General features: G+C 41.4%; 1 protein-coding gene across 1 annotated transcript; it reads right to left on the bottom strand.

Annotated features, from left to right (window-relative positions):
* Nucleotides 1-5,537: 5,537 nt before the first annotated feature.
* Nucleotides 5,538-7,931, bottom strand: LOC115114126 (ankyrin repeat domain-containing protein 34A-like). The gene has a single exon (XM_065006070.1). The coding sequence runs from the start codon at nucleotides 7,929-7,931 to the stop codon at nucleotides 6,333-6,335; it is 1,599 nt and encodes a 532-aa protein (XP_064862142.1). The 3' UTR covers nucleotides 5,538-6,332.
* Between the last annotated feature and the right edge of the window lie 8,820 nt (nucleotides 7,932-16,751).

Genomic DNA, 16,751 nt, shown 5'->3' with positions numbered 1-16,751 from the left:
TGTGAATGTTTACACGGTGTGTTCAATAAAGACATGAAAACGTGTCATTGTTTGTTAGATTAAGTAGACTGTTTGTCTACTGTTGTGACTTAGATGAAGATCAGATCAAATTGTATTACCATTTATGCAGAAATCCAGGTAATTCCAAAGGGTTCACATATTTTCTCTTGCAACTGTATATTAAATATGTATTACATGTTTTTTAAATTGTTTTACTGCAATCGCAAACCACAGGAGGATTCAGGAGCCCACTCTCAATGAGTGTAGACAGCCTGCTGCCGCTCTGCTAATCATCAGATGGGGGGAGGAGGGGAGGTAGGGATTGGGTAACTGATTAATAAAATAAACTGCATAATTAAGACATGTGGCCGGTTAATTGTGGGCTGGGCCCCTGAGTCACACAATTGAATAATAAAATAAAATAAACTTTATTTTTTGTATTTTATAAAATAAAATAAATCCTACCACAGGAGCCCACTCTCAGTGTTCAAAATACACCATAGAGCATAATTAACCATAAAGGATCAATAGTAAAACATTTTGTTTTATCACAAGCGCATACAGGTAACTTCCAAAATGAAGGAAACCCCAACATGAAGTGTCTTAAGTCTTAATAGGGTGATGGGCGACCACGAGCTGCCAGAACAATGTGCCTTGGCATAGATTCTACAAGTGGACCTAAACCATGCCAGGAAAATGCACCCCACACCATAACATCAACTTTGTACCCCTCATTTACTCAACTGCAACCAGTTACTGGTTTCCTACAGTCGGGAAGGATGCAATTTGGGCAGCATGTGCGCCAAATAAACTATGATTTCTTAATCCGGCCATGTCCTTAAAGATGCAACCGGATAAATAGTGATATTGTTTGAATAAGTCCCGAAAAAATGTTTTTTTATATCAAACTCACATCCCTGATCTATGTGTATGTGGGCTAGTCTAGCCATATACTGTGGTGTCCAAAATATTTGGATCCCTTGATAAAGATTAGCATATAAGTCTTGGTGAACACATTGGGAGGGATCTTAGACCATTCCTCCATACAGAATCCTTCCCGATACTTGATATCCTTTGTCTGCATATATGGACTAACCTCTTCAATTCAAACCACAGGATTTTTGGCCATCTCTGTCCAGGGAGGAGGCCAAAACAGGGGATCCAATCATGTTGACCACTATCTTTTTACATTTTTGTTGTTACTTGTTAAACAAAATCACTTTCTTTCTCTGAGCAATTGTATTAGGAAATACTTTTCCTATTATTTGAGCATACAATATGACTCAGTATATGTATTTATTTTTTTGCCCATCTTTATCAAGGGATCCATTGACTTTGAACCCCACTGTATTAGAAAGTTTGTCACTTTCACAAAACATACTTTATTAATTTATTAACCATGTCCAAAGTTATGCTTTTATGGAGAGGAAGTCTACCTCACCAAATGACTCCTTCTTTATCCATTGCAGTGTTAGTGTACGTTATCTCATCTATCTAAAGTCCCTCCTCCAGGCCTTTGCCAAAGAAGACAACTTCCACCTGTGCTGGAGTGCATATTGTTTAACAGATGGATGTGTGGAGGTCACTTCTGGCTAAAATAAATACTTAGTCTTCCCGTCATGTGCAGCAGAGTCATTCATGCTGGCTGATAGTCTCAAACCGGTACTGAATACCCAATACCTAAGACTAGTATGGAAAATATTTTGCACCCTGTGATTCTTACCATAACAGAAAATGAACCACATCATTTTTTAAAAGAAATATCCAAATTAATGGAGATTGGTTGATTTCTTGATACTGAAAGTACAGTATTATCAATTTTATGAATACATTTCTTATATCAAATTGACATGACAAATCTCATATTAAAGAGACATGATAACTAAAGGTTGTTTTAATTCACTTATGAACATTTAACAAATATTTATTCCACAATCAAATTACAATCAAGTTCAAACGTGAAAATAGATTACATATTAGAATTTACTTTTCTATTTCCTAACAGGCATACAAAAATATGTATTTTTTGTTTGTATTTCTCTTAAACTTCAAGTAACCAACATACAGTTCAATCAACATGAGGTCAATACTAAACCTTGTAGCATATAAACATTATTTCATTAAAGACAAATATTTCAAATGGAAGCGGGACAAGCGGTCACATTGTAAGCTTGGTAAACATTTTCTAACTTTTTTTCTCTTAAATCTCACCCTATACAAATTGAATTATTTAAAAGTGACAATCTAAATGTGTAAGTAACTGTAAATGTTAGTTATGTGAGCCTCACACTCTCCCTTTTGGCAAATCAGTGGACAGTAAATGTTAAGAAGGGCTTCAGATTGCTTTCAATGTAAATTTGTAAAGACAACTTCACGTCCACCATAGATGAAGGAAATCCATTGACATTACAGTACAGCATATTGCACATGGACATATTTCATGAGAAAATTAGGTTTGTCTTATCTTTACATTATTTACAGTTAATATGTGCTAGGAGCTCTTTCCATATGGAAACGCATAGCACCAATGTGCAATTATTTGAGGTTAATTCTTCTAAAAGCCATCTTACAGTATTCACACACTTCAATGTAAACAAACATGCATTCATGGGATTTCTTTGGAATTTTGTATGAAATTGCCATTCAATTGACTTTTATTTTTTTTAAATCAATTGATAACAACATTATTACAGTGTGATACTCATAAAGAGTCCCACATGTTGATCCCACTGTAGTCGTCAGGGTAACATTATTACAGTGTGATACTCATAAAGGGTCCCACATGTTGATCCCACTGTAGTCGTCAGGGTAACATTATTACAGTGTGATACTCATAAAGGGTCCCACATGTTGATCCCACTGTAGTCGTCAGGGTAACATTATTACAGTGTGATACTCATAAAGGTCCCACATGTTGATCCCACTGTAGTCGTCAGGGTAACATTATTACAGTGTGATACTCATAAAGGGTCCCACATGTTGATCCCACTGTAGTCGTCAGGGTAACATTATTACAGTGTGATACTCATAAAGGTCCCACATGTTGATCCCACTGTAGTCGTCAGGGTAACATTATTACAGTGTGATACTCATAAAGGGTCCCACATGTTGATCCCACTGTAGTCGTCAGGGTAACATTATTACAGTGTGATACTCATAAAGGTCCCACATGTTGATCCCACTGTAGTCGTCAGGGTAACATTATTACAGTGTGATACTCATAAAGGTCCCACATGTTGATCCCACTGTAGTCGTCAGGGTAACATTATTACAGTGTGATACTCATAAAGAGTCCCACATGTTGATCCCACTGTAGTCGTCAGGGTAACATTATTACAGTGTGATACTCATAAAGGGTCCCACATGTTGATCCCACTGTAGTCGTCAGGGTAACATTATTACAGTGTGATACTCATAAAGGTCCCACATGTTGATCCCACTGTAGTCGTCAGGGTAACATTATTACAGTGTGATACTCATAAAGGGTCCCACATGTTGATCCCACTGTAGTCGTCAGGGTAACATTATTACAGTGTGATACTCATAAAGGTCCCACATGTTGATCCCACTGTAGTCGTCAGGGTAACATTATTACAGTGTGATACTCATAAAGGTCCCACATGTTGATCCCACTGTAGTCGTCAGGGTAACATTATTACAGTGTGATACTCATAAAGGTCCCACATGTTGATCCCACTGTAGTCGTCAGGGTAACATTATTACAGTGTGATACTCATAAAGAGTCCCACATGTTGATCCCACTGTAGTCGTCAGGGTAACATTATTACAGTGTGATACTCATAAAGGGTCCCACATGTTGATCCCACTGTAGTCGTCAGGGTAACATTATTACAGTGTGATACTCATAAAGGGTCCCACATGTTGATCCCACTGTAGTCGTCAGGGTAACATTATTACAGTGTGATACTCATAAAGGGTCCCACATGTTGATCCCACTGTAGTCGTCAGGGTAACATTATTACAGTGTGATACTCATAAAGGTCCCACATGTTGATCCCACTGTAGTCGTCAGGGTAACATTATTACAGTGTGATACTCATAAAGGTCCCACATGTTGATCCCACTGTAGTCGTCAGGGTAACATTATTACAGTGTGATACTCATAAAGGTCCCACATGTTGATCCCACTGTAGTCGTCAGGGTAACATTATTACAGTGTGATACTCATAAAGAGTCCCACATGTTGATCCCACTGTAGTCGTCAGGGTAACATTATTACAGTGTGATACTCATAAAGGTCCCACATGTTGATCCCACTGTAGTCGTCAGGGTAACATTATTACAGTGTGATACTCATAAAGAGTCCCACATGTTGATCCCACTGTAGTCGTCAGGGTAACATTATTACAGTGTGATACTCATAAAGGGTCCCACATGTTGATCCCACTGTAGTCGCCAGGGTAACATTATTACAGTGTGATACTCATAAAGGTCCCACATGTTGATCCCACTGTAGTCGTCAGGGTAACATTATTACAGTGTGATACTCATAAAGGTCCCACATGTTGATCCCACTGTAGTCGTCAGGGTAACATTATTACAGTGTGATACTCATAAAGGTCCCACATGTTGATCCCACTGTAGTCGTCAGGGTAACATTATTACAGTGTGATACTCATAAAGGGTCCCACATGTTGATCCCACTGTAGTCGTCAGGGTAACATTATTACAGTGTGATACTCATAAAGGGTCCCACATGTTGATCCCACTGTAGTCGTCAGGGTAACATTATTACAGTGTGATACTCATAAAGGGTCCCACATGTTGATCCCACTGTAGTCGTCAGGGTAACATTATTACAGTGTGATACTCATAAAGGGTCCCACATGTTGATCCCACTGTAGTCGTCAGGGTAACATTATTACAGTGTGATACTCATAAAGGGTCCCACATGTTGATCCCACTGTAGTCGTCAGGGTAACATTATTACAGTGTGATACTCATAAAGGTCCCACATGTTGATCCCACTGTAGTCGTCAGGGTAACATTATTACAGTGTGATACTCATAAAGGGTCCCACATGTTGAGCCCACTGTAGTCGTCAGGGTAACATTATTACAGTGTGATACTCATAAAGGGTCCCACATGTTGATCCCATTATTACTGTCCCAGTCCCACTGTAGGGGTAACATTATTACAGTGTGATACTCATAAAGGGTCCCACATGTTGATCCCACTGTAGTCGTCAGGGTAACATTATTACAGTGTGATACTCATAAAGGGTCCCACATGTTGATCCCACTGTAGTCGTCAGGGTAACATTATTACAGTGTGATACTCATAAAGGTCCCACATGTTGATCCCACTGTAGTCGTCAGGGTAACATTATTACAGTGTGATACTCATAAAGGTCCCACATGTTGATCCCACTGTAGTCGTCAGGGTAACATTATTACAGTGTGATACTCATAAAGGTCCCACATGTTGATCCCACTGTAGTCGTCAGGGTAACATTATTACAGTGTGATACTCATAAAGGGTCCCACATGTTGATCCCACTGTAGTCGTCAGGGTAAGTCAGGCGTGTGGTTCGACCATATAGCCAAAATTGCTCTCTAAAACACAAAATATCAAGGGATTAAAAGGTGAAGGCAAATAAATACAGTGAAAGTAGATAACAGCAACGATACAATGACAGTGAAATCTTCAGGCAATATGTCTTGAAAACTATTTCATGGAATGCAGCATCATTCTCCCCGAAACATACCCATCAACATAAGAGTATTTTAGGGTTGAAGTTTGACGTTTTAAAGCAGCTAATGCAAGAATTGAAAATCGGGAAGACAGCACATTCAGAATAACAATTCAAGGTAAGCTGCTGCTAGCATCTCTACTGTTGATTTGTTCTTTCGACCTAAAGTGTCATAGATAGATAAGGTGACTGATTTCAGAGGGGATGAAAATGTCTTCAGCACACGGAACAATAGGCAAGACATTGGTACACATTTTGCAGTGTGTAAACATCTAAAAACACAGAAATATGTTTCTATTTCTGTTGACTGCAAACGGGTATATTAATAAATCATTTGAGGAGAAATGAAAAGAACATCTTCTGTAAACCGTATTACTCAATCAACCAGCTTTCTGTGACAGCACAGAAAGGAAACACAACAAAATAAAATAGGTCACCTAAAAATAAAAATAACTATCTGCACTTGACACAGAACAAGGATGGGACTGAGGCCTCACTCTGAATGAGCCAAATTCATGTTAGTAGTCCTGGTTTAAGCACTGGTTGAGGAAAATGGTGGACTAACTAGATAGATCCACCACTGTACCCCCCAACTTGCCCTCACATGTCCTTTTAAGTCTCAGTCCCCGTTGGACTCAATGACCTTCTCTGTCAGGATCTCCTGGAAGGTGGAGAGCTGCTTCATCTGTTCTGTCTGCATGGAGTGCCTCCTCATCAGTTTCTTCTTCATCTTGAAGTCTGGGCCTCTCTTGGGTGAGGCAGGGGCAACTGGAACCAGGATCTTGGGACCAGAGTGGATGGGGGAAGTGGGCCTGCCATTGGCCCGGATGTCTGGGATGGGCCGGTGGGGGTTGACATTGAGTGGGGGCAAGAACCCGGGGCGGGTGTGGGAAATGTGGTCCAAGAGGAGGGTGCCTGAGCCTCTGCGCTCTAGGAGGCCGGGGGGCCGTCTGCGCATGCTGATGGGGGAGACAGAATTGGGGATGCTCTCAAGGGACTCCCGGGAGGAGGTGGTGAGCAGAGAGAGGGGCGAGGCGTTGTACTTCCTCCGCTCCACCGACACGCGCCCCGAGTCTGGAGATCCAGGGATGGACTCAGGACACAGGTGTGTGTCTGACTCATAGTGCTCCATACGGGTAAGTTTGGGGTGAGCCAGGGCGCGTAAAGCCACCGCCCCTGGTCCGCCTGTATTTTCCTGAGACTCAGGCGCGGTGTTCCTGCGGTACAGGATCTGGTGCTGTTGGACCTTGTCGGCCCAGGAGGAGCTACAAAGGGCTGCACAGTCCTCTGAGCAGGATCGGTCAATGAGTTTGGGTGAGCAGGGGTCGTGTGTTTCGATGCTGTGCCGACGAGACAGGAGAGGCCTGCCAGGACCCGAGATTGACAGACCATTCATCTCAGTGATGATCCTACCCCCACCTTCCTCCTCCAGTCCACCATCAACCTCCTCCTGTGGGACCCTGCTGAGCACTGAGGGTGCTACCAGCCCCCAAGGCTCCGAGTTGAGCCTCTTCAGGAGTTTGCGGGGGGGCGGCCTTTTCTCCCCTAGGGTTCTATTGGAGGGTAGGGGTAAAGCTGATGTCAACGCAAAGCTGAAGATACTGTCCTCCTCCTCAGCCTTCTCTGCTGCTGGGGAATTGGAGGTCTGGATTGCCACCTCTGAGGGCGACATGCAGGCCACGGGCGAGAGCTTGTCCACCACCCCTGGTGATGGCGGGGAGTTGAGGTACTGCTTGGTCTTCTTGGTGCCCGAGGGTGACGTGTCGGTGGTGATGATGATCACCTCCTTGCCCTTTGCCTTGCAGGCGTCCAGCAGGACCTGGAGGGTGTCTCGGTCACCTCTGTTGATGGCATGGACCAGGGCGGAGGAGCCTGTGTAGTCCTTGAGGCTGGGGTCAGCTCCATTCTCTAGGAGCAGGGACACCACCTCTTTGCCCGCCTGCTCGACACAGGCATGCATCAGGGCGGTCCGCCCAGACTTGTCTGGGATGTTGGGATCGGCTCCTTTCTCCAGGAGGTAGCGCACCATCCTCTGGCGGCTCTGGGGGTCCTCGTAGCCAGCCAGGCAGGCAGCAGAGATGGGGGTCTCGCCCCGCTCGTTGCCTTCGTTGATGTAGGCTCCCCCTTCCAGGAGGAGCCTGGTCAGTCGCAGCTTGCCCTGGAAGACGGCTTTGAGAAGGGCGTTCCCCTCCGTATGGAGGGCTCCTCCATCTCCCATGGTGCCTCTGGCACCTCTACCTCCAGTCAAGCCTGCTACACCCGACTACTTAGCTTAGCGCTGACTGGCCATCCTGAAGAGGGAGCTGGTGAACCTGTGACAAAAAACAAAGAGTTGTCATAGAAGACTAAAAGTACAATACAGACAGGCTGAAAGGTGGTTAAGATGGTTAGTTTGGTTGGTCTGCGCATCTACCTAATGTCTAGTATGCAGCGGTACAACAGTTATACTGCATTACCAATGCAACTCAGAGTGACTGCAATTGAAGCTTTTGATATGACACGTGTCTGTAAGAGCAAGACATGGAGTGTCATGATAGCCATCTCATGAGTTGAAATGACAAAAAGATGCAGCACCCATCTGGTGTAACAAAAACATTTTAGACAGTCTTTTTCAAAGGGAAAGCACTTTTTCTCCTTTAAGATTGACAACATTTCTGCCATGATGGGTGTATGCAGGATACTGGCCCTTGACTGCACTGTGTTAAGATTGACTTATTTTACTAACTTTCCTGGTATTCCTAAACTATAACTATGCAGAGTTGAATAAAGTTTGACTTTGCAGAAAATTAACTATGCATGACTTGGACTTTTTGCCTTCCCATCAACAAACGAGCAACTTCCCCCTGCAGAAATATGGTAATATGTAAAACACATTAACTAATTAATAATTTGGTGCTTGAAAGTGAGATTATCCAAAGATCTGCAAGTGTGAGATACAGAAAGATGAGGCAATGACTCAAACATTTTTTTTTAAATTCTGAATTCCAACAGGATGTGATAAGGTGAATTGACTTGTCTAGACTTTTACATGACTACTAATAATAATTTAATAATAAAAAAAATGTATTTTCTGTGACTGAAAATCAACATAATGATGTTCTTGGAATATTAATTCTACCAAACCTTCCTCTAAGTAATCTATTTGAATGATCGATTATTATCCACCAAATAGACAACAACAAAAAATCCAGCCACAGCTTTCACCGTGACCCAAGAGGATGAGGGACTGGCTGCCTATGGCTCACCAGTGAGTCCCGACCCACCCTATGGGATCTAGTGATCTATTTGGATGGAGAGAAGGAGATGCATCTTGTGTAGAGAGAAATAGACAGCTGCCTAGCTATGAATGAGCGTCCCCCCGTATGTCAGCTGGGATATGTAGTTCTATTCCAAGGTGATTCAACATGCCATGTTCATGTTAATAAACAACTCTATTTCATAACCCAGGTGAACAGCGAGCACAGGGACAGACAGTGGCTATACAAACCCGAAACACAGAGTGTAATCATCTGGGCATAATAGAGAAGTAGTTAGTGGTGGTTGTGGGGAAGGGAGTGGGGGGAACCAGAATGAAGAGCGAAGATATTATTGGTTTATTTCTGTTCTTCATTCCCCCTGAGAGTAGCAATATAACCAACAACCTCACATGAAATACTTTGAGAGACTCGTGACTTCTGTTACAGCATTATTATAAGCCAGAGTCTTTCTTTGGCTGTGTTGAAACACATATCGAGACGTCTAACTAACCATCCCTAAGCACGCATAATTATAATACACACTGTAAAAATAGAATGTCTCAAAACTCCATGATTGTGTAATGAAACCATGAAAAGTAGTGCACCTAAACTGAGATCTGGTGGTTGGAGGGTGTTAACCAAATGTAAGTGTTTAAATGCACAGAATTAGTTTGACACGTGTTTTAGGGAGAGGAAACGGCACCAAAAGAGAAGGTATCTATTCTGCACTGAACAGGACTCTAAACAACAAAATAGTGTTTTCAATATTTTCTGTTAGGGCTCCCAGTCCCTGGCAAGGTGTTGCACAACACTTGATTAAGTGGTGTTACAACACACCGTGCTTTGTTTCAAAACATCTCAGGATGATGTGTTTCAATACTCTTGCAAAGTTAAGGTTCTGTCTCCTTCAAGTTGGTGGCAGCTCAGTTGTCACTAATTTTGGTGTTACAAAGCACTTAATTTTAACAGTGCAGCATTCACAAACACAGCTTAATTTGAGTGAGTCGGAGTCAGTCCTTACAATGGCTAGGGCTCGATCTTTCTTTCATTTAGACTGTGCTCAATATATTCAATTACATTTCATCCATCCACCCCTTTTTATTATGGTCTATTTGCCTAAATAATTCTGTTGGGAATCAATGGCAGTTTAATAACAGTTTGTCATTACTGGCTCGCTGCCAGGGGACTCCGTGGGTGGAGTGGGAAGCAGTTGACAGGTGCTGAGTTGAGATGGGCTGAGGGAGAGGCTCTCTATCCTGAGAATGTGGCTACGAGGCTGCCACCTGCAGCTCTTTGTGTGTGCGTGTGTGTGTGTGTGTGTGTGTGTGTGTGTGTGTGTGTGTGTGTGTGTGTGTGTGTGTGTGTGTGTGTGTGTGTGTGTGTGTGTGTGTGTGTGTGTGTGTGTGTGTGTGTGTGTGTGTGTGTGTGTGCGTGTGCACGCATCTGTGGGTCTGACACTAGTCTGCCCATGCTAAAGACCCAATCTGTTGACTGGGGCTGAAGGCAACTTGACAATCCACAATGATCAAAGTGGATGACGATCCACAATGATCTGCATAAAGAGGATTGATACCTTTGAAACAATGTAGTAAAGTATTATTACGGTTACTGGATTGACCACCATTTCCAGAATGACAGAAAGAGAGATCTCTATCTATTGTTCCTCTACAATACTAAATAAAAGATTGTTGTAGACTCCAACCACCCAGGTCATAGACTGTTCTCTGCTACTGCACATCAAGCGGTACCGATGCACCAAGTCTGGAACCAACAGGACCCTGAACATCTTCTACCCCCTAGCCACAATACTGATAAATAGTTAGTCTATCACATACACTGCTGCTGGTGTTTACTATCTGTCACTTTATTCCTAATTATATGTACATATCTACCTCATTTACCTCGTACCCCTGCACATCCACTAGGTACTGGTAGTCCTTGTATATAGACAAGTTATCATTACTCATTGTGTATTTATTATTACTTGTATTATTATGTGTTTACCTTTTCTATTATTTCTCTATTTTCTTTCTTTCTGCATTGTTGGGAAGGGCCCATAAGTAAGCATTTTACTGTTACTCCATACATTTTGTTCACAAAGCATGTGACGAATAAGATGTGATTTGATTTGATACTATGCATACAGATGTAGGATCTTACTTTGAGCCAGTTTGCTACCGCAGTAAAATAATCCTGGGGCAACAGGACATTTTCATTATTATTAAGATTATAATTAATGGGATATTTTTATGGGGGCTGATTCATTTTTCGTTTGTGATAAATCACGTTTGAAATTTCAAAGAGGAAATGACAAACTTTAGAAGCCTTTTTAAAACTCAAATATACTACAAGTTTGCATATTTTCTGGGTAATCTAAATATTGAGTAGCCGTCCACTCAAGAAAATGCTTCAAACTGTAACCAGTGCCTGCAACCTGGTTCAGGTTATCAGTCAACCTACCAGAGTATTTACAAACAAAATAGGAACTAAATCATCCACTTGTATTGATTACATCTTTCCTAATGCTGCAGAAATCCACTCTTAAGCAGTATCCACACCCACGGGATGTGGTGATCATAATATAATAGCCATATGTAGGAAAAACATAGTTTCAAAGACGACTTAAAATAGTATATAAGTGATCTGAACATACAAGAGGTTTTGATTGATTGATTCCTATGTTGAAGATGTGAAAAATATGTGTTGGTCTGATGTGTCCTGACGCTGCACTTAAATAATTTATGAAATTGCTTATTTATGTTACTAATAAGCATGCACTCATTAAGAAAATGACTGTAAAAACTGTTAAATACCTGTGGATCGATGAGGAATTTAAAAAAAAATGTTGGTTGAGGGGGATGAGGCAAAAGGAATGGCAAAATGTCTGGCTGCACAGCCGAGTGGCAAACGTGATTGATGTGACTAAACTTAACAAAAAGAAGATGAAATTGGACTATGAACAAAAATAAATGATATAAAGAATGATAGTAAAAAGCACCTTAAATTAAATTCTGGGTAAAAAGGCAAACTCTGCTCCATCATTCATTGAATCAAATGGCTCATTCGTCACAAAACCCATTGATATTGCCAACTACTTTATCATTGCAAATTTAGGCATGACATAACAACAACACATTATGAACCTACACATCCAAACATAACTGACCAAATTAGGTAAGGCAACCATTGTAATTTTGAATTCTGTAAAGTGAGTGTGGAAGAGGTGATTTTTTGTTTGTTTTCTATCAACACTAACAAGCCACCTGGGTCTGACAACTTGGATGTAAAATTACTGAGGATGATAGCGGACTATATTGCCACTCCTATTTGCCCTCTCTTCAATCTAAGCCTACAGGAAAGTATGTGCATTCAGACCTGGAGGGAAGCAAAATTCATTCCACTATCTAAGAAGCGCAAAGCACCATTTACTGGCTCAAACAGCCGACCAGAGTAAGTCTGTTACCAACCCACAGTAAAACTTTTTGGGAAAAATGTGTTTGACCAGATACAATATTATTTCACAGTAAACAAATTAACAACGGACTTTAAGCACACTTAAAAGGAAGGGCATTCAACATATACGGATGGCACTTACACAAATGACTGATGATTGGCTGAGAGAAATTGTTAATAAGAATCTGCTGCTGGAAAAACGTATGTGTTATGGCTTTACATCCCCTGCTATATTGTGGATCGAGTGTTACCTGTCTAACAGAACACAGAGGGTGTTCTTTAATGGAAGCCTCTCCAACATAATCCAGGTAGAGTCAGGCATTCCCCAGAGCAGCTGTCTAGGCCCTTTACTTTTTTCAATCTTTACCAATGTCCTGCCACTGGCACTGAGTAAAGTCTGTGTGTCTATGTATGCTGATGAATCAACATTGAACATGTCAGCTAACACAGCAGGTGAAATCACTGCAATGCTTAACAAAGAGCTGCAGTCAGATTCAGAATGGTTGGCAAGAAATAATCTGGTCCTAAAAGCATTGTATTTAGGACAAATCATTCACTAAATCCTAAACCTCAACTAAATCTTGTAATGAATCATGTGGAAAATGAGCAAGTTAAGGAGACTAAAATGCTTGGTGTGAACTGTCATGGTCAAAACGTATTGATGCAACGGTAGCTAAAATGGGAAGAGGTGTCCATGATAAAGCACTACTACGCTTTCTTGACATCGCTATCAACAAAACATCTACTACAGGCCCTAGTGTTGTCGCACCTGGACTACTGTCCAGTCATATGGTCAAGCGCCACAAAGAGGGACATAGGAAAATTACAATTGGGCCAGAACAGAGCAGCACAGCTGACCCTTAGATGCACACGGAGGGCCATCATGTCAATCTCTCCTAGCTCAGGGTGGAGGATAGATTGAATGCATCACTGCTTGTCTTTGTGAGAGGTATTGACATGTTGAAATCACCGAGCTGTCTGTTTAAGCAACTAACGCACATCTCAGACACCTATGCATACCCCACAAGATATGCCACCAGAGGTCTCTTCACTGTCCCCAAGTCCAGAACAGACAGGAAATGCACAGTACTACATAGAGCCATTACTACATGAAACTCTATTCCACATCATGTAACTCAGTCAAGCAGTAAAATCAGATTTAAAAAACAGATACAACCTACACCTTATGGAACAGTGTGGACTGTGCAGAGACACACACACAGCATTCACAAACACATGCTAACACATGCACTCTACACAAACATGTAGTTGAAGTCGGAGGTTTACATAAACCTTAGCCAAATACATTTAAACTCAGTTTTTCAAAATTCCTGAAATTTAATCCTAGTAAACATTCCCTATCTTAGGTCAGTTAGGCTCACCACTTTATTTTAACAATGTGAAATGTCAGAATAATAGTAGAGAGAATGATTTATTTCAGATTTGATTTATTTCATCACAATCCCAGTGGGTCAGAAGTTTACATACACTCAATTAGTATTTGGCAGCAATGCCTTTAAATTGATTAACTTGGGTCAAACATGTTGGGTAGCCTTCCACAAGATTCCCACAACAAGTTGGGTGAATTTTGGCCCATTCCTCCTGACAGAGCTGGTGTAACTGAGTCAGGTTTGTAAGCCTCCTTGCCCGCACGTGCTTTTTCAGTTCTGCCCACAAATTTTCTATAGGTCTGAGGTCTGGGCTTTGTGATGGCCACTCCAATATCTTGACTTTGTTGTCCTTAAGCCATTTTGCCACAACTTTGGAAGTATGCTTGGGGTCAATGTCCATTTGGAAGATCCATTTGCGACCAAGCTTTCACTTCCTGACTGATGTCTTGAGATGTTGCTTCAATATATCCACATAATTTTCCTCCCTCATGATGCCATCTATTTTGTGAAGTGCACCAGTCCCTCGTGCAGCAAAGCACCCCACAACATGATGCTGCCATCCCCGTGCTTCACGGTTGGGATGGTGTTCTTCGGCATGCAAGCCTCACCCTTTTTCCTCCAAACATAACGATGGTCATTATGGCCAAACAGTTCTATTTTTGTTTCATCAGACCAGAGGACATTTATCCAAAAAGTACGATCTTTGTCCCCATGTGCAGTTGTAAACCGTAGTCTGACTTTTTTTATGGTGGTTTTGGAGTAGTGGCTTCTTCCTTGCTGAGCAGCCTTTCAGGTTATGTCGATATAGGATCAGTTTTACTGTAGATATATATACTTTTGTACCTGTTTCCTCCAGCATCTTGACAACGTCCTGCTGTTGTTCCGGGATTGATTTGCACTTTTCACACCAAAGTACGTTCATCTTTAGGAGACAGAACACATCTCCTTCCTGAGCGGTATGATGGCTGTGTGGTCCCATGGTGTTTATACTTGTGTACTTGTTTATACAGATGAACGTGGTACCTTCAGGCGTTTGGAAATTGCTCCCAAGGATGAACCAGACTTGAGGTCTTGGCTGATTTATTTTGATTTTCCCACGATGTCAAGCAAAGAGGCACTGAGTTTGAAGGTAGGCCTTGAAATACATCCACAGGTACACTTCCAATTGACTCAAATGATGTCAATTAGCCTATCAGATGCTTCTAAAGCCATGACATATTTTTCTGGAATTTTCCAAGCTGTTTAAAGGCACAGTCAACTTAGTGTATGTAAACTTTTGACCCACTGGAATTGTGATACAGTGAATTATAAGTGAAATAATCTGCCTGTAAACAATTGTTGGAAAAATGACTTGTGTCATGCAGAAAGTAATGTCCTAACCGACTTGCCACACTATAGTTTGTTAACAAGAAAAATAATTAATGACTCCAACCTAAGTGCATGTAAACTTCCAACTTCAACTGTACATTTTAATATTGTTATTTTGCTCTATCATTGATTTCAATCAAATCAAATCAAATGTTATTTGTCACAAGCTGAATACAACAGGTGACACAAATGACACAAGTCATTTTTCCAACATTTCACCTTACAGTGAAATGCTTACTTACAAGCCCTTAACCAACAATTCCGTTTTAGGAAAATATCTGTTAAGTAAAAAATAGATAAGTAATAAATAAAAAATAACAAATAATGAAAGAGCAGCAGTAAAACAACAGTAGCGAGGATATATACAGGGGGTACCGGTACAGAGTCAATGTGCGGGGGTCACAGGTTGTTTGAGGTAATTGAGGTAATATGTGCATGTAGGTAGAGTTAAAGTGACTATGCATAGATAATACACATAGAATAGCAGTAGTGTAAAAGAGGGGGTGGGGGGTGGACAATGCAAATAGTCTGGGTAGACATTTGATTAGCTGTTCAGGAGTATTATGGCTTGGGGTTATTTTATTATTAATTTAACCTTTATTTAAGTAGGCAAGTCAGTTAAGAGCAAATTCTTATTTACAAAGACAGCCTACTCCATTCAAACCTGGACAATGCTGGACCAATTCTGCACCGCCCTATGGGACTCCCAATCACAGCTGGATGTGATACAGCTTGGAATCCAACCCACAAAACACCAGTCACAACGTTAACAGTGAAGAGGCAACTCCAGGATGCTGGCCATCTAGGCAGAGTTCCTCTGTCCAGTGTCTGTGTTATTTTTCCATCTTAATATTTTCTTATTATTGCCCAGTCTGAGATATGGCTTTTTCTTTACAACTCTGCATCCCAGAGTCGCCTCTTCACTCTTGACGTTGAGACTGGTATTTTTTGTGGGTACTATTTAATGAAGCTGCCAGTTGAGGACTTGTGAGGCGTCTGTTTCTCAAACCAGACACTCTAATGTACTTGTCCTCTTGCTCAGTTGTGCACCGGGGCCTCCCACTCCTCTTTCTATTCTGGTTAGAGCCAGTTTGCGCTGTTCTGTGAAGGGAGTAGTACACAACGTTGTACGAGATTTTCAGTTTCTTGGCAAATAAATGTCATGTTCAATCAATTGAATCATATTTTGTTACTTGTAGGCTACCATCTGTAATGTATCTCAATATATTTCATGATGTGTAGTCTAACATGTGCGCAATGATGTGCCAAATTGGTGATTTAGTGCATTTTTATTGGGTAGGCATTAGAATAAGCCGCCTCAATATTTGCAGTCATAGGTGGTATCTTTATAATAGCTGATCCGTCGTCAGTATTGTGAAATAATTCTAATGTTATTAAGGTAAGAGCTTAATAGAGAAAGCTGACTCGAGAGTAGAGTTTCCTTTCTTTCAATCCAATCAGTATCGACACATGCTCCAACGACGCACTCTGCTTGGTGTTTTGGGGAACGCATGTTACATATTCGGCTGCATCATTAAAACACTCGTAAACCTAAATGCCATCGCTGTCGGTAAACCGGCCACAGGTGTA

This window comes from Oncorhynchus nerka, linkage group LG3, assembly GCF_034236695.1.
Source record: "Oncorhynchus nerka isolate Pitt River linkage group LG3, Oner_Uvic_2.0, whole genome shotgun sequence".
Lineage (NCBI taxonomy): Eukaryota > Metazoa > Chordata > Actinopteri > Salmoniformes > Salmonidae > Oncorhynchus > Oncorhynchus nerka.
Note: the sequence above shows the minus strand (reverse complement) of the source record. Positions and strands in the feature narration are given on the sequence as shown.